Below are 20,030 nucleotides of genomic sequence, written 5' to 3' on the forward strand. Positions count from 1 at the left end.
TGAGTTCAGGTCCCGGGCACCATCTGGAAGGGGGGGAAGGGGAAGCTGCGGTAGAAATGTAAAATAAATGAAAATGCTATTTAAATAAAATAAAAAACGAAAAAAAATACTTAAAAGGTCATATGGGGCAATTCACATCGGTAATACCGGGGTTGCTAGCAGATACAGTACAATCCTGAAGGTTTGTTAGGAAAGCCACTCCCTTCAAATCGGACAGTTCCAGGTTTAGTGAGAAATTCTGTCTCAAAAAGTAGGGTGGGGATCAATAAGGAAGACATTCAGCCTTAACCACCCGTCATGCACACACCACAGAGGGGGCAGAGGAGAGGAAAAACATAAACAACTGATAAAAGCATTGTTTATTGTGAGGCGATGCTCCTTGCTGGACAAGCACGAGGACCTGAGTTTAATTCCCAAAAGCTACATATAGAAAAGCCAGTTGCTGTGGCACACACCTTTCATCTTGGCCCCAAGGCAGGCGATCCCTCAGGCTCCCTGGCCAGCCAGCCAGCCAGCCTAGGCTACTTGGTAAGTGCTGGAGCAACACGAGCCTTTGTCTTAGAAACAAAAGCAAGGTGGATGGCATTTGCTGTCCTCTGGCCTCCACACATGCACGTGCGCATAACACATGCACACATTCAGCTATATTTTACTAGGTGTGTCATGCACACACATATAATAGGAAACTATGAGAAACATTAAAATTAGATCCTCAAACATATTTACATTAAAATAATACTTTTCTGGTTCTTTGTCATGACATTGAACATTGAATGGGGGTCTTATCGAGCGCTACATGATGGATGTCTTCCACTGAACTGTATCAGAGCCCTTAAATATAGCTACTTAAGGTAAAATTAAAGTCTCAGCATCTTTTGGAGAAAAGGAAACCTCTGTGCCTGTTTTTGTAGATGGTGAGACTAGTTACTCGGGGGGGAACAAGAATAATGTGGGAAGACTTTCCCTATTAGACCCCAAACCTTTTCAAAGCTGCAATAATAAGGCAATGGCCTGGGGGCCCAAACTTAGACATGCAAAGCAGTGGAAGAGAACAGCAAGCCTGGAAGCTGCCCTAAGGATATACAACTGCTTTGTGTTTAATAGGATTTCATCGTAAATGAGTCTGGAGAGAAAGGCTTTTCAACATATGATATTAGGATACCTGCACATTTATCAAGAAAATATGAAGATGGGCTTCTAGCCTCATAGTGTTTCCATGCTAGGCCTTGAACATGTTAGGAAAGCGCTCTATCTCCAGCCAGTATCCTTACATTTTACACACAAATAATTCCAAGTGTCATGGTAACGGAAAAGTAAGTGACCCAGTGAAGAAGGTTATATACAACATACTTACAAGACAAAGGACTGAAGTTAGAACAAATAACTCTCATTAATAAATTTGAAAAACTGACAAAATCCAACAGGAGGAATTGCCAAATTCCTTGAATAAATGATCAACAAAAGAATAAATCCTAATGTCCAACAGGCATTTGAAAACATGCTCAACAGTATTAATAATCGGAATTGTCAAAGGAGGTGACGTCATTTTTACCTTCTCTGGGCTGGAAAAATAATGTCAGGTAATACCAAGTACTGGCCTGCAGGTGGCGCAACAGAAACTGTTGAACGTGGATTGTAAGGTTAGAAACTCAGTTACTGTTAGACAATGTTAGGCAGCATTCAGTTACATTGAATGTGTGCTCATTCCACAAATCAGTAATTCCATTCTTAGAAAGATATGCCAGAGACACCTGTGTTTATGTACACATGTTGTAATTCTTTATGACCAAATCATATTTTGTATATTTTTGCCTATTTTTAGCCCATTTGTATGTTGCTGTTAAACTCTAGATTCGATAAGTCTTTAAACTCACCCATGTTTCTTAACTCCTTATTTTGTTGATCAAAGTCCTAAAAGTAATTTTCCAAATATCATAGAAAACAACTAGATTGTTATCACAAAAAGAAATATTTAGTGTTGGCATTTAAATTCACAACACATTAATTGCAGTCTTAAATTTCACTGAAAAGATTTTTGGGAAAAATTGATAGGTCCATGTCATTTTACTGCCTAGGTTTTATGTGAACCAAATTTTAAAGTATATCAATTATGTTACGCTCTGGTTGGAAATCTTTGTTTAAACTTCCATAACTTCAAGTTTCAGTATACATTTAAAACTTAAGTATGTGTCAAACGATTGGAGTAAATGTAAACAATTACATATTGTGTGAGTTTTCATCTTAAAATATTTTGCAATCAGGACTGGGGCTGTAGCTCAGTTAAAGTGCTTGCTAAGCACATTTAAGGCTTTGGGTTTTGTCTCCAGCACCACATAAATGGTGCATGCTGCTGCATACCTGCAATCCAGAATTTGGGAGATGGAGGCAGGAAGATCAGAAGTTTAAGGTCATCCTTGTCAATAGAAGGAGTTCAATCCTGGCCTGGGCTAGAGATCCTAGGTCAAAAATTATTTGTCAATAACTGCATTTTTATGTATTTATTTATTTTGTGGTACTGGAGATTCCTTGAGGATGTTAGGTAAGGGCTTTACCACAGAGCTATATCTCTGTAGACATGCATAGAGATAATAGATGGTCTTTTTAAAATTTGATACATGAATATAATATCCAGAAACATCGAAAATGAATTATAGGCTGGGCATTGCGGTGCAGTCCCTTAATCCCAGCACTTGGGGAGCATAGGCGGACTGATCTCCTGAGTTCAAGGCCAACCTGATCTATAGAGCTAGTTTCAGGACAGCCGGGGCTACACAGAGAAACCCTGTCTCAAAAAAACAAAAAAAAGTAAATACATGCAGTTCTCAGCCTAGAAAAAATATTTCTCTGTGTATAGACGGAATGCATGCTCATAAAATATAGCAAATGAGATAAAGTGTTAATATGTTGATCTGAGTAAAGGGTATATAGGTGCTCTTTAATAATTATTCACGAAAATTATCTAAAGCCCAAATTTATTTCTAATAAATTGTTAGAGAGAAAAAGGGGGTACAGACTGACACAGTGACCGGTGAATTCACAGTGTGCTTGGCGGTAAATGCATCTTTTGGATGAAAATACGGGAGAATAGTGCTCACTATTGCTCTTCAGGCAGTCACAGGTCTTTGTGAACAAATTTTCATAACTAGCTGCTATTCAAATTTTCCTTTCTTTGTCTGAGTATGGATTGTCCTTCAAGTGGACAGCATTGATGTTATCAGTATCCATGGAGATTCGGTTTCAGGACAGTCTGGGAATAGCAAAACTAGCCATGGCTGAAGTCCTGTATTTTCAAAAACTTTATAATTCTATTTGCATGAAACTTTTAACCCAATACATTTTATTGTTTTATTTTTTATTTAAGCTCATTTTTTTACTTTGTGGGGAGGGAGGAGGACTTAGCACAATCTTAGGCATCCCAGGCTCTTCTGAACTATGTAGCCTAGGGTGCCCTTATTCTCCTACACCCCTCCTCACATCCCTAGTAAGGATTACAGATATGTGTCACCATGCTCTGTTCCATATATCTTAAATCATTTATAGTTAATTTATAATGCTTAATACAAGGTTAAGTGTTCTGTAAATGATAGCTATACTGTGTTGTTTGAATGAATAATAACAAGCCAAAAAGTTGCACATGTCCAATATATACATAACCCCTCCAAAAAATAGTTTTGGCCATAAATGTTGAACGCAAGGGTGCAGAATCTGCAGGTAAGAAATTCTAGCAACAGTGTCCCAATCCACTCACATCTGCTGTGTGGAAGTTCTTCTACAGCACTTCAGAAAGGCCATTTTCTGTTGACCTTCTTGGCAAAGCATTCTTATGGCCTTGTCTTTAACGCCTGTAGCCTGATAAATTTCATCCCCAGACAAAAGTGTCATTATAAAGGACATCTTTGATTCAGTGAGGGGGTGCAGGTGGAGGAATTTATCATGATATCATGTATAAAACAAGAACTGCAACACATGTCACCTTGGAAATACTAAACATTCTAGAGACGAAAGGAGGACAGCTGTGCAATGTGATTCTGTTTGTGAAATTTTGGTGCTAAAGTTGTTATAATAAATGTTATAATAAATATAAAATGTTATAGCATGCTGTAAAAAACACAAACGCACCAAATATTCTAGTTGAACGTAATTTTATTGTTATTGTTATCATTGGCATCATCATTAGCACAAAACTAAATCCACTATCAAAAGAACACAAACACATTGCAAAGGCATGTGTCTTGTTGACAATGAGTCAGTAACATTATCTTCATGTAATAGGGATAGCACCCTGAGGCTATAGACCGTATCACAGCTTGATAATCAATTCAATAATTCACCAACTTTATTGAGCACCTAGGCACAATGGAGGATTTAAAAATGCATACAAGAATCCCTGCTTTCAAGACGTTTACACTCTAGTAGGAGGTATGGAAGAACAGCAAGAACATGGGGCCACATGGGGTCTGTGACATAATGGAATCAGTGCATGTTGACGAACTGTTGGAGGGGGGTATCACAAAACTAATGCCACATTCAGGTGGAGGAATATAGGGAAGGGGCTCCATGCAGACAGTAGTGGCATTGGAGCTGGACTTTTGGAAACTGGGGGCCTTTGAGTGTGGTGGAGAGCAGTGCAAGTGGGGAGACAGTGTGGGCCAGAGAATGGTCTTGAGTAAGATCGTGGAATGTTTGCAGAGAGAAAAGCACTGCATTTGACTGGCCTATGCAGTCCATGCACATGGTGTAATAATACGCAGAGAGTTATATGGGGACCAAACTGGCAATGGCTCCGAATGACAGGCTAAGATCATTACGCTGTAGTTACTCTATAGTTGTCTGCATCAACAAAATTAGCAATTAATTGTGAAGAAATATGGTCATGTTAGTTCCAGGTTCCTTACGGAAACATAAATGGTTTGTCAGCAATGTAATCACTTTACTATATGTATAAAAAATAGTCCTAATGGATAACAACAAACCACCTATAGCTAAAGTTCTCCTCTATTTGGCATGTAATTAAATTAATTAAATCTCTTGCTTCAAAGCCTTTATTCTTTTAATCCAGGCACCAAATCTCTTCTCACTCCCATTTCCAACATCATCATCAGTTCTTGTGGTACCCGATGGGTTGAAGTGAGCCTAATCTAGGATTTGAAAACAGAGCAGGTGCCCTGAAAGTGGGACACGTACCTTGAAGTGAGAGCAGCTGTGGTAGAGGCAGTGAGCAATGTCAGGAAAATAACAGGCAACTCTAAAGTTTTCCTTAACGTCTAGTACAGTTCGTTGAAAATGGAGTTCTACTCGGTTTGGTCAGGAGGACACGTAGAAGGATCTCAGACTCACAGTACCCGAGTAGGGTCTTCTTCTAAAGTTTCTTCTTACTAAAACGATTCCTTAAAGGAATTTTATTTAATCTGGGCTACAGCTTATTTAACGGCTCCAGGTTCTGAGGCTACTGAAGCTGTGTATAGACTAGGGAGACGTTCTTTCTTTGACTACGGAATCCTGATAGGCTTTGCCTGTGACTAACAGGTGAAAAGTTAGGAGCGTCTCCCATGCAGCGACAGTTTACAAATACTAAATGATGGTTGTTTTAGGTAACCAAGCCAAAGAAATATACTATACACAACCAACGTGTGACGACATTGAACAAAGATGCCATGGCCACACGGCATTTCGTCAGTCTTTCATCTCTTTCTTGGTGTGAGCCTTTCTCTGCAAGAAGTCATGGATAGCAGTAGTGAGGCCCCATGTCACACTGGACCTGAGAATGATTAGAGACCCCCCTCTATAAATCAGGAGTATTTTTCGACCTCTAGTGTCCCACACATCTTGAGCAGAGGCCCACAGGCTTGGCATTCTCTGCCAGCCAATATGAGACTGCATATTGGCAACCAGCACAATCAGAGGATACAGAACCAGGCAGGTAATCGTCCCATTCACACTACCGGACACCAAAGCAGGAACCCAATGGGGCAGGCCTTGCCTTGCTAAGCCATCCTGGATAGGATCCTTGAAGGAAAAATAGAGAGCACTGCCCAGGCTGTTTCTGACAAGAACTGGCCAGAAACCGCGATAATAGCCCAGTGACAGCCGCCCCCAAAGCCCATAAGAATTGAATTCCTTGAGGATGCTGAAGGTGCTAGGGAAACAAGCTTGCTTGCGAGCATCCTGAAGCACGTTTTGTACTCTTTCAAAGGGGCTGAGTGCCACAGCTTCTACCACACCGGACATGAGCCCTGCTGTCCAGCGCTGTCCAAGGGAGTGTGGCCCAACAGGGGAGAGAAAGCCCAGCAGACTATCATAAGTGCCAAACAACAGAGTCCCTTGCAGGGTCTTGGAGAGAAGAGGCGGGTAGATACCCCGGTAGAAGTACTGAGGGCCTTCATGCCAAAGCTGTCTCACGGCTTCTGACACGGCCATAGCATGGATCTGCTGCCGGAACACAACCTTATAGATAGGAAAGGTCAGAAAAGTAGACAGGAAGTTGGAAATGGCCCCCAGGGTGTAGGCCTGTGAGTGCCAGCTTTTCTTTCCTGGAACTTCTGCTCGTGTCCTGTGCTGAAGCTCCTTCCCGGCAGAGTTGTTCTGCTCCTCCATGCTGAGCACAACTGGATGCAGATGGAAGAAACTAGCAAAAGAAGACAAGAAGTTAGACTAACCATTTCCATGGCTCAGCAAGCGTTTTCCTGGCTTTGCCTGACATAGAACCAAGACAAAGTTACATGTCAGGAAACACATTTGACAGTTTCTAAGAACAGACATGCCCTTAGGTAGTTAATAATTTTTCAAATTTAAATCAAATTTTAATATATTTCCCTTGATAGTCACCTCTATGGTACTTTGATGACACCATAAAATTCAAACATTCAGAAATATTATGAGTAAAAATCATAGAAATGGGGGAAAGGGCTTAAAAACCTATTGTATTCAATTCTTAGCACAAAACTTCGTGTTTTAAAAATGCACATTTGTAAACTGGCTCTTTGGAGCCTATTCCCTATGGACGGATACCTTGCTCAGCCTTGATAGAGTAGAGGGACTTAGAGCCAGGCTTGTTGACTCCCCATGGGAGGCCTTCCCTCCTCTGAAGAGTGATGGGGTGAGCAGGAGAAGGGCAGGAAAGGGGAACTGGGGCTAGTATGTAAAATTTTAAAAAATGTGCATTTGTGTGTGTGCGCGCATGTACATGCACCCAGAGGCCAGAGGAGGACACTGGATCTTCTGGAGTTTGAGTCACCTGATATAGGGCAAGGACCTGAACCGTGGTCCTCTGCTGAGCTGCTGATTCACCCCAAACTTTGCATTTTATTACCTACTAGATAAGTAAGTTGTTTCTCTCTTTCCAAAACTACTTTTTGCTATGCTACAGGTTGAAATCAGGTAAGCGCACGGATGCCAGGCAAGTGTACAACCATATTCACAGGCTCCACCCCACAATTCTGTGCGTCTGTGTGTGGCATGTTAGTGTTCATTTTTATGTGTGTATGCATGCACTAACATACCACACAGAGACACACAAAATTGGAAATTTGGAGGTGAGAACCTCCTGCCACCTACCTCTGTAGATTCCTGCCCGAACAATAGCTGTCTCATGACAACACCCTACTCCTCGCTAATAGGAAGAAGCAACGCGCAGCTGCTCCTGGAAGTTCCATGCGATGAGGTTCAGTGCCTGGCAATTTTCAGGCTTTTTCTTTTATATGTATAGCTACATAATACAGCAGAGTTTCTCATTTTGTGCTCCACTGATATTTGGGAGAAGAGAATTTTTTATATTACTGTCTGTTTTAGCTACTGAAAGACGTTTATCAGTGTGCCTGGCTTCTGGCGCCAGCCATGATGCACATATGCTGATGATCAAAATAGCACCCAAAGGGGATGTAGCTCAGTTGGCAGGTGCTTTACTACTCTTCATGAAGGCCTGTGTTTGATCCCCATCACGACACAGACATGTAATGGTGCATATGTGTAACCCATCACTTAGGACGTAAAGTCAGGAGGATGAGGAGTTCAAGACCATCCTCAACTACTTATCAAGTTCAAGGTCAGCCAAGGAAACATAAGACCTGACTTAGGAAATTTTAAAGCATGAAGAAGTAGTATTAGAAGCAATTTGGGTACCAAGACACAGAAGGAACTTCACAATCAAGAACGAAACAAGAACTAGATGCAGTAGCACATTCCTGTAGTCTGAGCTACATGGGAGGAGGAGGGAGGAGGTTCAAGTGGATCTGAATTTCAAAAGCTGCCTCAGCAACAAGTGAAACCCTGTCATGGAGAAAGAAAGAGTGTGGAAGGAAAGAAGGAAAGGAGGGAAGGACGGGGTGGGAGGGAGGGAGGGAGGATAGGTTCCTACGCTTCTGAAAAGTGGCAGTGGCAGCAGGCATGTCAGGGAGAGGAAGCATACAGCTGGCCAGGTACAAACAAGGATGGAGAGAGCACATCCTGACCAGGGTAGAAAGCAGGCAGAAACAGGAAGTCTGGCAACAACTGTAGACAGCAAGTTTCACACAGAACCTGGGACAGTGTGTTCTGTGGTTGAGACTCTGGTTACAGTAACAGACTCTATGGCCCACTCGATAGGGACAATGGGAGCTCAGGCTGAGGCCCTGGCTGAGGAGTAGAGGGTCAGGAGCTGCATGCAGCCTATGCAGGCTTCTCTGGGATGCTGCACTCACAACTTGCCTTACAGCGCTTCTGAAGCATGTTCACTGCCTCTGAGACTGCTGAGTGGGAGCCATCCTCACCACCTCAACTCCGGGAAGCACTGTGTGGCATATAAACCCTTTTTATCTGAGTAAAAGCTAAATCTGCTATGCAGTACACTGCGTGGCCTAGAATCACCCTACGTGACTCTGCTTGGGCCTGGCCTCTGGTCCTGTTCTGTTCCATCCCTCCCCGTATCCTCCCATGTCATTTTGCAGCATCCCCTTTTCTGAAGTCACACTCGTTTCTTGGCAATGTGGGTGGTCAGTTTCTATGCTCTGCCCATTACCACCTCCCCTGCTCCTAGCACTCAATGTTATCCTAAAGCCTCAGCCTCCTTAACCTTAAGAGCAGAAGGACAGTAGAAGTGCTTATGTTCCTGGGATCCTGAGGCTAAGTACTCATCAGGGGCAAAGGTTCAAGGGAGCCATTTCTTACATCCTTCTGGAATAATTCTGGGCTTCTCACATTCACTTCCATATCTCAGGAGCTAAAGGGGGTCCTCCCCTATCTCTTCCTGACTTGGTCTCTCAGACCTCCAAAGCTACTGGAGTCTTGAACATTCCACAGCTCTTCCTTCCAAATCCTACCTTGGCCTTAACAAGGATAAGTGATGAGATAAAGGGTTTTCATATTTTCTAAGGCTCAGTTCAATAACATTCCAGTTCCTGCCCACCTTTTTATAAAAATCTGTTCATCAACTGCATAAGGTAGTCCGGCTTAGTAGAAGGGAAATGGTTTGGCACAATCATATTTTAAGCCTTGGTTCTGTTATTAACATTTTATATGACTTCAGAAATTTAATGACCTCTTGGAGTCTTTCTTACTTTTGTTATACAATTATCAGGCAGGGAACATTGTTCTGTAGTCATCCCCAAAGCTGTATTATATCACAAGGGCATGGGTATTGGTGATATTTTTTAACCTCTGGCTGATAATGAGGTCGCACTTTTGTACCACTTACTCCTTTTACCATTTCCACAAACACTTTTGCGGGATTAAAAGTGAACAGTAATTTAGAAGCACCTTACCTTAAGTATCTTCATACATCATTTTATAAATCTATTTGCCTGTATTTTGTACAGGGAAGAAAATTCAAGTTTTTCTTGTGGATTTTTCTTTGAAGAAAACTTTGGGGGACAAATAGCTGTAGAACTCGATTCTGTCCCCACCACTTTCTTAGCTGTGTGATCAGAAGAGAGGAAGGAATTGCACTGCCTCCCATTTTTCTGCTACAAAGTGGTGATAATAAGGCCTAACACAGAAGGCTGTCGTAAAGATTAGGAATATAAAATAAGATAAAGTTGCTGAGAATCTATGACTTTGTGGCTTCAATGTTTCAAATATCAGAAAAGATTATTCTGAGCCTCATTATCTGTCTTCACAGAGCACATGTTTCTGAAGAGCAGCTAGAGTCAGACGAAATGGCATGCTGGAACATATTCACTGGTCCTATGGGAGCCAGGAAAGATGCTCTATCAATTCAAAGGCTTGATATCATCCTCCAGGAGAACCTGGCACCCTAACACTAATTCAAAGTATGGGATGGAGAATGGGTTTGGAGCCTGCCTTGAGCAGTTATCATCTAAGCCCTATGATCTGGCTCCTATGTCTACAAACCTAATCAAATGAGCATATGGGAACACAGTCTTTCCAGGCTAGTCTAGTGAAAATGGGTCTCACCAGTCCTACATACGTCTGTTCATTTGGGGGAATTCTCAGCCAGTTCTTTGTTCAGCTAAAAACACATATTGATCATCTTTCAAAATCACTGTTAAATCACCATGGAGCTAAAGATAAATAGGATTTGGTGGCTGTCTTCAAAGGCATGGGAGTTCCGTGGGGTAGACAGTCATCGGTGGACTAAACCACACTGGAAAAAAAAATAAAAATAATCATAGTCAAAGAAGTAAGACAAGAACTATTTATTTTGCCCAGGACAGGGAAAACTCAGTGTTGGCAAGATTATGGAGAAAAGACAGCCATTATACACTGTTTGATGCGAATATGAGTTAGCATAGAAACTATGGATATCAGTATGAAGGCTCATCAAAAGAGTCAAAATAGATAAAGCCCAATGGTTCAGCTGTCCCACTCCTGATATACACCTGGAAAACATAAGATAGGCCTACAAAAGAGACACCCGAATTGTCCATTTGTTGCCACGCTATGCACAATGATTATTACAGACTCGGTCAAAGTGCTCGCTAACAAATGAGTAGATCATGAAAATGAGGCATGTAGATTAGAACAGTGGAGCATTATTCGGCCACAAATTATGAAACCTCTCATTTACAGCAGATTGGGAAGAACTGGATGCTACTGTTAAGTGAAATTCGTCAGGAACAGGAAGTCAAAGCTCTTTTTATACGTGGAAGCTTAAAAACTGTAGACCTGTAAGTAGAAGAGCAATTGTTAGGGAGTGGGCAGGTATGGGGCTCTAAGAAGGATGGCTCCATATGATAGATGCCTGCTGTATTGATCATGTTGAATGCGACATTACAGTGAACAGCACTCAAATGCTAGAGATCTGCACAAGCCAGGAGTCACTCTCTCCACAGCGTGTTTCAAGACTTCCCAGAACACTGAAATGTGCAATTACTATGTGCTAATAAAGATTTTCTCAGGGAAAATGTGGCACCGTCCTTAAGTAAGTCACCTCTTGTTAGGTGGAGGAGTCGAAACAGGCATTTTAGGCTGAGGAAGAGACTTAAAGGAGAGGAATTAATGTTGAGGGGGCAGGTCCTCCTAGAACATGGTGTCTAGTTTAGGCTTTGCATTCATAGAAGAAAGACTTTCCCTGGCTCCCATAAGAACGCTGGATATATTCCTGCATGCCACCTCATCTGGTTCTGACTGATCTTCTGGAATATATACTCTGTAGAGACAGAACAGTCCATGGTGGTGGTAGTAGTGGAAAAAACACAAAGCAAATAAACAAAGAAAAAACAGACATAGCAGAAACTAACCAAACGGAGTCATAATGATGGCCATGATTGTTTTCTCCACTGATGGATGTCATAGAGAACAAAACACTGGAATCAGACAACGCCCCAATCCTGCTCCGCCATTCCTTAGCTTTATGACTAATTCTCTTCAACACTCTGAACCTTACTATCATTATTGCTTTATATTTCTTTATTATTTTGGGGGGATGTGGTAGCAGCTAAGGTCAAATTATGACAAAATTGCTACCTTGTTCCAATGGTTGCATTGGGATCTTCTACTGGAGTGGCTGCCTTTATCCTCTTTTTTTTTTAAGTATTAGGGATCAAAATCAAAATCAGGTTTTTTTGTTTGTTTGTTTGTTTTTTCTTTTTGTTGTTTTTTGTTCTGTTTTGTTTATGGTTTTTGGTCTTTCGAGACAGGGTTTCTCAGTAGCTATGGAGCCAGTCCTAGAACTCATTCTGTAGACCAGGCTGGCCTCAAATTCACAGAGATCTGCCTGTTTCTGCCTCCTGGGTGCTGAGATTAAAGGCATGCGCCACCAGTGCCCTGGAAAAATCAGTTTTTTTAGATACTAACAAAATACTTTTTCATCGAACTGCATAACCAGCCCTGCAAGAAGCATTTAAGTTTTCCTCTTCAAAATGGAAAAGAAATGTATTCATGGGCTCTAGAGTTTGGTAGCCCTGGGCTAGCATCCCAGTGGTTCTAACCCAAGAAGTATGTGGCCTTACAGAGCTACTTCACCTCCTTGAAACTCGTAGTTTTCTTCTCTAAAACAAACAAAAAAAAAAGGTCTGCGATGCAGGGCTGCCGAGAAGTTTAAATGAAATAATGGATGGAAAGTTCCTGGCACAAAGGAGGCCTGCTGCCAAAAGGAGCCACTATCATTCCATCTGAACGCGTTACCTCCTAAACCTGCAAGCTTTTAAGGTTCATTTGTCAAAATTGGAGAATGTGACCTCATTAGAGCCATCCTTTGGTGTGCACTCTCACACATGTGGCCAGAGATAAGAGGTCTTCTGAATCCCAACGGACCTTGCTGGTAACTTCGCTCTAAAATGTTCTTGCTTCAACCTTTAAACACAATCAACTCTTTTCATTTTTTTTAAATTGGAACGGTCAGGTCTAGCCTCAGTTCCTTGATCCTATCCAGCAGGTCGAACATAATATCTGCTTTGGTGATGAAGCCAGTGGAAGCACAGACCAGGTGTCTGCTGTGGGGTTGTGGTCTAACATGATGGTACTAGGGAACAGAAGCAAGAGTATGTGAAAACCCACCAGGTACCCCCAGACCCACCCCTAACTCTACAAGGTCAGCCACCTGCCTCTTACGTGCCTCTAGCCACTCTTACCTTCCACCACCTCTACCTCCCTGTTCCATCCCCAAGAGGACAACAGTGGAGGTTTGCTACACAGCGGGTGCTTCCTCCAAATTTGGATTGCTTATACAAGTCCAGTAACTGCAGTTGTAAATAAGAAGGCAGACCAGAATAGGTTGAATACCTTAGCAGGTGGAAGAAGCCAACAGCAGTTGCAGGATTTCAAATCGTTCCTGTGCTTTCAAGCATCAGAAGTCCACAGCAAGCCCTGACTAGGGGCCTCCTAGCCACCCACCATCTATCTACACAGGGAAGTGATACCTGCTGTCTAAGAACCGAAGGCAGGGGAAATGGAGCAGGTTTTCTAGCCTCTGGCTTCACGGCCCATTCGATCTGGAAAGCCTTGCATGCCGTTTCCATGGAGTTGCTCCTTCTCTGGGGCTAGTGATGCCAAAGCCAGCAAAGAAGAAGTCCCCTGAAGAGCTTGCAGAGGGCAGCCTAGCAACCTATCCTTGAGCCAGGAAATGAAAGAGCTATATCAGCTGCCGAGAGCTGTGGTGTGGGCTAGGTCAAATGGTGTTTTGTTTCTAACACTTCTTCCTTCAGGCAGGTGTTGAAAGAGGAGGATGTTTTGAAGATTATAGGGTAGCGATTCTTAACTGTTTTGAGGTCATGGGCCCATCTGAAAATTCACAGAGCAACGGTATCAGAAAGAAGTGTTCTAATCTTTTGCATGCAATTTCAAGAAGGACTTGAGGTAGAAACTTCTGCTCTGGGATTTTGTGACAGATAGGCTGTGGACGAACATCTAAGTGGCAGGCCCATTTGCTGACAGCCTTCAGCATGGTGTGGTGTTTCAAACAGTGGTTCACAGATCTCCACAACCCAGAATCAGTTGTAGCAACAGGTAAAATACAAATGACAGTTTCCATCCCCAGCCCCAGTAAAGCCGGATCCCCAGAGCTGGAGCCTGGGAAGGTGCATTTCGAACAAGCCCTCAAATATCAATGTGATAGGCAGCTGGGCACCAGTTTACTTTAGTTTGTAGCATGAATTCTGGATTGAAAGCTCTGGCATCACCCTGTAATTTTAGACACGTCATCTCTGTGTCTGGTTTCCTTTGGGGCCATAGGGAAATGCTGATATTTTTATAAACAGGTGGTTTATTTTCGTGTAAAAATGTGAGCAGTAAAGAGCCTCGGCTTCCCCCTTGTTATAGTGCAGACCACGAGGGTCGCCTTCCTCCTCTTCTTTGTCATCTCTCTCTTCACTCCCCTCCTCAGCACAGCCGTCACCTTAGCAAAGCTGCTGAGATAGTTTGTGGATGTGTATGTAAGTGAATATGCTTTCTCCGGGCAGCCAGGCAGAGCAAAGTGTTGGCATCAACACAGAGGAAAACGCTGGCATCAACAGAACAACAGACCGGGGTGCAAAATCCGATGCTATTAGCTTATTTGCTGTATGATACAGGACAAGATGCCCAAGCTCATGGTGGCTCAATTTTCTCATCGGTACGTTGCAAACAGCAGTTCGTTAATTTTATAGAGCCCTAAACTGTTCCTCTCATCCTCATTTTGTTTTTGTTTCTCCACTAACTCTTAATCTGACACTAGAGAGGGGTATTTAAAAGGACTATTTGAGGTTAGACGCCAGGGCTGGAGTGTGAGCTGTGAATTCTGTGCTTCCTACCCATACTGCCTAGGTGCTTACATCCCCCTCTCTGTTAAATGGGCACGCTGCTACGTTTTATCACAAGACTGGAGAGAAGAATAAGTGGGATGTCTGTGCAAGCGCACTGGCACACAGAAAGCGCTCAGCAAATGCTCCCCCCTTCCCCCTATACAAAGGTGAAGAACTCTCATTGTTCACTTGCTTTCGGTCCCACCTCGTGTTTAAGGCATCCGGTTGCAAAGCGGCAGCCAAGGAGCCAAAGTAGAAGGTGATAAGAAGAAGGGAAGAGAGGGGAAGCTGCAAACTCACGAGTGAAATGTAAATGGGCCAGGTCCGTGAGTCCGAGCTGCACTTGACGCCGCGCCCGCTCCCGCACCAGTCTGCCGCAGCCCCCTCCAAGCAGGTTCCCCCCCTCTGGCAGGCATTATCATCCTGGCCCAGGCTTTGCAGGGAGGCCGCCCCCGCGCACCGCTGATTGGCCACGCCACTCCTCTCGTCACGCTCTTTTGTCTCAGTGGGCAGAGGCTGAAGGCAGTCGCCACTGCTCTGCAGGCTGAACTGGAGGGCGGGGGAAGCTGAAGCTGCCTTGGAAACCACTGCAGAGACTGCGCTACCCCTGGCTGGGCAGCCCAGCTCTGTTGGATAGCCCAGACAGCTGAGGCGCCATCCTTTCCCTGCAGGCCCTGACAGACAAGACAGCTATTCGCGGCTCCCGACCATCCATCCGCTGTCCACTACGAAGGCCAGGTAAAGAAAGGGAGGTGCAACCGCATAACGCGGAGATGGAAGGATGAAACCTTACCATTTGGGGCTTCAGAACTGGGAATTTTGAGGCAAAGATGCGAATACCCCAGTGATTGGGCTACATGGTGGGAGGGGGTGAGCTTAACCTGGATGTTTCTTAAGAGTATGACTTCACTGGCTTGGAGAGGGACCATTCCCCACCCCCACCCCCAGGAACGTAGCAAAGGGCAGAGGGAAAAATCACAGTCGCGCTGTCCTGATGTCCCTTTTCTCTCATATTTTTCGTGGATAGTAATGGAGGTGGGAGGGTGGCCGACTTCTCTTCTTTTTCTTTATGACAGCCCATCGAAGCCGATTCCAAACTTGAAATCTGTATGACTGCTTGTGGAGCTGGTAGGCCGGTGGTTTCCCGGGTGAAGAGTATTGGGGGAGGGGTGGGCCCTTTGGCTTTTATTCTGAAGGTAGGGTTTTTCCTCCTGGCCACAGTGGGGCTGGTGAAGGAACGATGAGACTGCTTCTGGCGGCTCAGACCCTTCTCTCCCCTTCCCTTTGCTGTGGCGCAGTTTAAATTAGCGGTTCGGAGCACCCGGATGTGAGAAGTCTGGTGGACAGAGATCAACCCTACCCAAGACCTGAACTCTGACGGCAAGCCCCTGTTGCAGAGGCTGGATTTAATAAAGGCGAAGGCCAGTTTCTGAGCTCTGGTAAGAATAAGGCGCGGGGGGGGGGAGGAGAAAATAAAAAAAGGAGGGAGACGTTGTGACCTAATATCTTTCAGGCCTTTACTCATTAACATGTCTATGAGGTTTATTCTATTGCTCTCTATTTTGAGAGCCTAGTATGGGACCCAAAGGCTTTTGCAACTAGAATTCCAAGCAACAGGCAGCCTCTCCTGGAGAACAGGCAGGAAATGAGGCGGGGTACAGTGGGGAGGGAGTAAATGTGAGCCCGACAAAGCCCTCACTGGCACAGAGAAATCGTTTTGCTCCTCAAGATTGTAAGGTGCCAGTCTCCTGCTGAGTAGGGCGCTGGGCAAATAGACAAGCCTGTAGAAAATGTGATTAGAGGCTTCTTTCCAAGTCCACTGCGTTTTTGACCTTCCTTTTTTCTTTGACAGTTCCTACCCAAACGCGAGGAAGATACTGCCCAGGAACGAAGGTTCTTTGGAGGTTTCTGCCGATTGGGCCCCAGAAAGACGAAGCATCTTGTATTCAGATACCCAGCTGTTCTCCGCCATGACTAGCATCCTTGTTCGGCTGAGTAACAGCGGAAGGCAGAATGCAGCTTTTCTGCCTTTGGCCAATCCCATGGTTAAGGTCCTGGGGAGGGGTCTTGGTCCTTTGATGGCCAACATAGCAGCAGAGAGAAACACGAAGTTGTTTTCTGGGAGGGCGGAGCTGATCCAGGGGGACGAAACCTTTGAGAACTGGCTAAGCCAAGTCCACGAGGTCCTGCCAGACTGGCATATGTCTGAGGAGGAAAAGCTGAAACGCCTGATGGGAACCCTTAGGGGCCCTGCCAGGGAGGCCATGCATTTGCTCCAGGCTGCCAATCCCAATCTAAATGTGGCAGAATTCCTGCGGGCCATGAAGTTGGTGTTTGGGGAGTCTGAGAGCAGTGTAACAGTACATGATAGATTTTTAAACACCTCGCAGACATATGGAAAGAAACCATCTATGTATATGATCCGTTTAGAGATGGAGCTGCAAGATGCTATCCAGGCAGGGGTCCTTGCTGAGAGAGATGCAAACGCAATTCGCCTGCACCAGCTCCTCCAAATGCATGAGCACGAGCAGGAAGCCCTTCCTGACTTTCTGGAGTTAATGGGGATGGTAAAGGAGGAAGAAAACTGGGATGACATTTTGTTTCAACATAAGAGGGTCAGAAGAGCAGAGACAATGATGGAGAGGGCTGCCAGCCCTGTAGTATTTCAGGGCTCCCTTCCTATAGTGATTGGCAGTGATGAGAGCAATGTAATAGAGATAGATGATTCCCCAGATGACTCAGATGAAGATGTGATCCTGGTGGAACCTGAGGACCCTCCACTGCCATCCCCAAGTGTCCCATCCTTCAGAGGCAGAGCCACTTCTCAGGATGAAGTGCTAGTTATTGAATCCTCCAACAGTGATGATGAGGCTCCTTACACTAGCAGTGGTTCTGGGAGAGGGGGTCATGGGCCCGAGAATCTTTATAGACCCAGAAAGCGAAGATGCCCAATCCGCTGTCTCCAGTGTGGTGCAGAGGGCCATGCAAGAGAAACCTGTGGCCACAATACCAGGAAGGGCCCTCTTTTTGAGAATCTGATAGTCACTCTGCAGGAGATGACTCAAATCTCTGCAGCACCATACTAAGGTGTGAGATTCAGCCCCAGATCAATGTTTAATCTGGAGGAAACAAAGTTGGGATGGGCTTCAGAAGGAATTAATTCAAAACCAGTTTTTTTTGGGGGGGGGAAGAAAAAGCAGATTTGTACGCCACATAATGGAGAGGGATGACCCCCCCACACACACATCATTCATTGCTTAAGCATCATCTGACAGCTTAGTGGTTGTTTCTCTGTGTGTCTTTCTCTGGTGACTTTAATCTGTTCGTGAAGTGGGATCTTTCTGTACCTTCCAAATGAAATCTGAAAAAACCCGAAATTCTCACCCTGATATAATCTTTGTCAGCCCTTTGGTGAACGTCCTTCTGTATATTTCCCTGTACCTGTGTGCCTAGATATATATGTATAGACAAAAGTGATCAAATATAAGTGCTGTTCTATCTGTATTTTTTCATCAAGCAGCATATATTGTGGACTTCTAAATAAATAAATATATAAGCATCTAACTTAATGTCATGCATGTTACATCTTTGGGGAAGATAAAAACTGAAACTAATTGTAACAGCTATAGTAGAGGTATTTTCCTTAAAGGGAAGCTGAGATAAGCTACAAGTCTCTTCAAAGCCTCTTGTAACTGGCCTGCCTCCTAGCTCATAGGGCCATCTGCACCAACTAGTTAATGTCTCCATGGCCTCAAATGTATCATGTGAAATCTGACCATGGGCCAAAGAGGCCATTCCTGTCCATCTCTTTCTGCGTCACCTCTTGGCCTGTGATCAGAGGCTGAAGATATCTGATGTCTTTGAGCATCTTCCCTATGGGTACATTAGTCTTTATACGAAGAAGGCTAATGGAGGGCGATTTCATATAAGGCTGATAGAGTGGAATGAATGCTGATCCAAAGATCTGAAGCATTTGTAAAAGATTTATTTTTACTTAACATGTAGAACTTTTTGCCTGCGTGTATTATGAGCCTACAGAGGCCAGAGGAGGGTGTCAGAGCCCCTGAAACTGGAGTTTCTAAGGGGTAGGTACCGGTAAATAAATGTAAATCTTCAAGGGCATAAAGTGCTCTTAACTGCCGAGATATCTGTGCAACCCCAATCTGGATCATTTTACCCCAATATAATAGGGTTTGCAGAGGTCTAAGAGAGCTGCAGCAGTGGCAGCAGGCATGTCGGAGAGGAAGCATACAGCTGGCCAGGTACAAACAACGATGGAGCGAGCACATCCTGACCAGGGTGGAAGGCAGGCAGAAACAGGAAGTCTGGCAACAACTGTAGACAGCAAGTTTCACACAGAACCTGGGACACTGTGTTCTGTGGTTGAGACTCTGGTTACAGTAACAGACTCTATGGCCCACTCGATAGGGACAATGGGAGCTCAGGCTGAGGCCCTGGGTGAGGAGTAGAGGTCAGGAGCTGCATGCAGCCTATGCAGGCTTCTCTGGGATGCTGCACTCACAACAGGCTTCTCTGGGATGCTGCACTCACAACAGGCTTCTCTGGGATGCTGCACTCACAACTTGCCTTACAGCGCTTCTGAAGCATGTTCACTGCCTCTGAGACTGCTGAGTGGGAGCCATCCTCACCACCTCAACTCTGGGAAGCACTGTGTGGCATATAAACCCTTTTTATCTGAGTAAAAGCTAAATCTGCTATGCAGTGCACTGCGTGGCCTAGAATCACCCTACGTGACTCTGCTTGGGCCTGGCCTCTGGTCCTGTTCTGTTCCATCCCTCCCCGTATCCTCCCATATCATTTTGCAGCATCCCCTTTTCTGAAGTCACACTCATTTCTTGGCAATGTGGGTGGTCAGTTTCTATGCTCTGCCCATTACCACCTCCCCTGCTCCTAGCACTCAATGTTATCCTAAAGCCTCAGCCTCCTTAACCTTAAGAGCAGAAGGACAGTAGAAGTGCTTGTGTTCCTGGGATCCTGAGGCTAAGTACTCATCAGGGGCAAAGGTTCAAGGGAGCCATTTCTTACATCCTTCTGGAATAATTCTGGGCTTCTCACATTCACTTCCATATCTCAGGAGCTAAAGGGGGTCCTCCCCTATCTCTTCCTGACTTGGTATCTCAGACCTCCAAAGCTACAAAATCTTCAACCCTCTTCCAAGTTTATAACTTTTTCCTCTTCTCTGTCACTCTCAAATCTATCCAGGATCTCAGGTTATAAGATCATTTCTGCCTTGGCTGCTTGTTGCTGGAGGGTGCTTTTTCATCCCCCACTGCTCAGACCCAGAATAATCATACAGAAACTATATTATTTGCAATATTGTTTGGTCAATAGCTTAAGTGTATTTTTTAGGTAGCTCTT

The 20,030-nt window shown here is 44.3% G+C and overlaps 2 protein-coding genes across 4 annotated transcripts; one reads left to right on the forward strand and one right to left on the reverse strand.

Moving 5' to 3' along the window:
- Window positions 1–4,127: 4,127 nt before the first annotated feature.
- Window positions 4,128–15,099, reverse strand: Slc25a53 (solute carrier family 25 member 53). 3 transcript variants are annotated; one of them, XM_075956795.1, is made up of 2 exons: window positions 14,952–15,099; window positions 4,128–6,625 (listed from the first exon to the last, which is right to left on the reverse strand). In XM_075956795.1, the coding sequence occupies exons 1-2, from the start codon at window positions 15,071–15,073 to the stop codon at window positions 5,674–5,676; spliced, it is 1,074 nt and encodes a 357-aa protein (XP_075812910.1). In that variant the 5' UTR covers window positions 15,074–15,099; the 3' UTR covers window positions 4,128–5,673. The 3 variants fall into 3 exon arrangements, with proteins under 3 accessions (XP_075812910.1, XP_075812911.1, XP_075812912.1); XM_075956796.1 differs by lacking the exon at window positions 14,952–15,099 and adding an exon at window positions 13,293–14,229 and having other exon boundaries at window positions 4,136–6,625; XM_075956797.1 differs by lacking the exon at window positions 14,952–15,099 and adding an exon at window positions 13,156–13,282 and having other exon boundaries at window positions 4,136–6,625.
- On the forward strand, window positions 14,822–18,215 carry Zcchc18 (zinc finger CCHC-type containing 18). Its single transcript, XM_075956794.1, has 4 exons — window positions 14,822–15,389; window positions 15,728–15,779; window positions 15,950–16,090; window positions 16,504–18,215. Exon 4 carries the CDS (start codon window positions 16,622–16,624, stop codon window positions 17,735–17,737), a length of 1,116 nt encoding a protein of 371 aa, XP_075812909.1. The 5' UTR covers window positions 14,822–15,389; window positions 15,728–15,779; window positions 15,950–16,090; window positions 16,504–16,621; the 3' UTR covers window positions 17,738–18,215.
- Window positions 18,216–20,030: the final 1,815 nt, after the last annotated feature.

This window comes from Microtus pennsylvanicus, chromosome X (genome assembly GCF_037038515.1).
Source record: "Microtus pennsylvanicus isolate mMicPen1 chromosome X, mMicPen1.hap1, whole genome shotgun sequence".
Taxonomy (NCBI): Eukaryota; Metazoa; Chordata; class Mammalia; order Rodentia; family Cricetidae; genus Microtus; species Microtus pennsylvanicus.

What these genes read in the sequence shown, in the direction of transcription:
- Slc25a53 (XM_075956795.1), bottom strand. Translation starts at nt 15,073, where the DNA reads ATGATAATGCCTGCCAGAGGGGGGGAACCTGCTTGGAGGGGGCTGCGG. An exon ending in GGCCCATTTACATTTCACTC is followed by an intron (nt 6,626 to 14,951) that starts GTGAGTTTGCAG and finishes TTCTTTTGCTAG; the next exon opens with TTTCTTCCATCTGCATCCAG.
- Zcchc18 (XM_075956794.1), top strand. Translation starts at nt 16,622, where the DNA reads ATGACTAGCATCCTTGTTCGGCTGAGTAACAGCGGAAGGCAGAATGCA.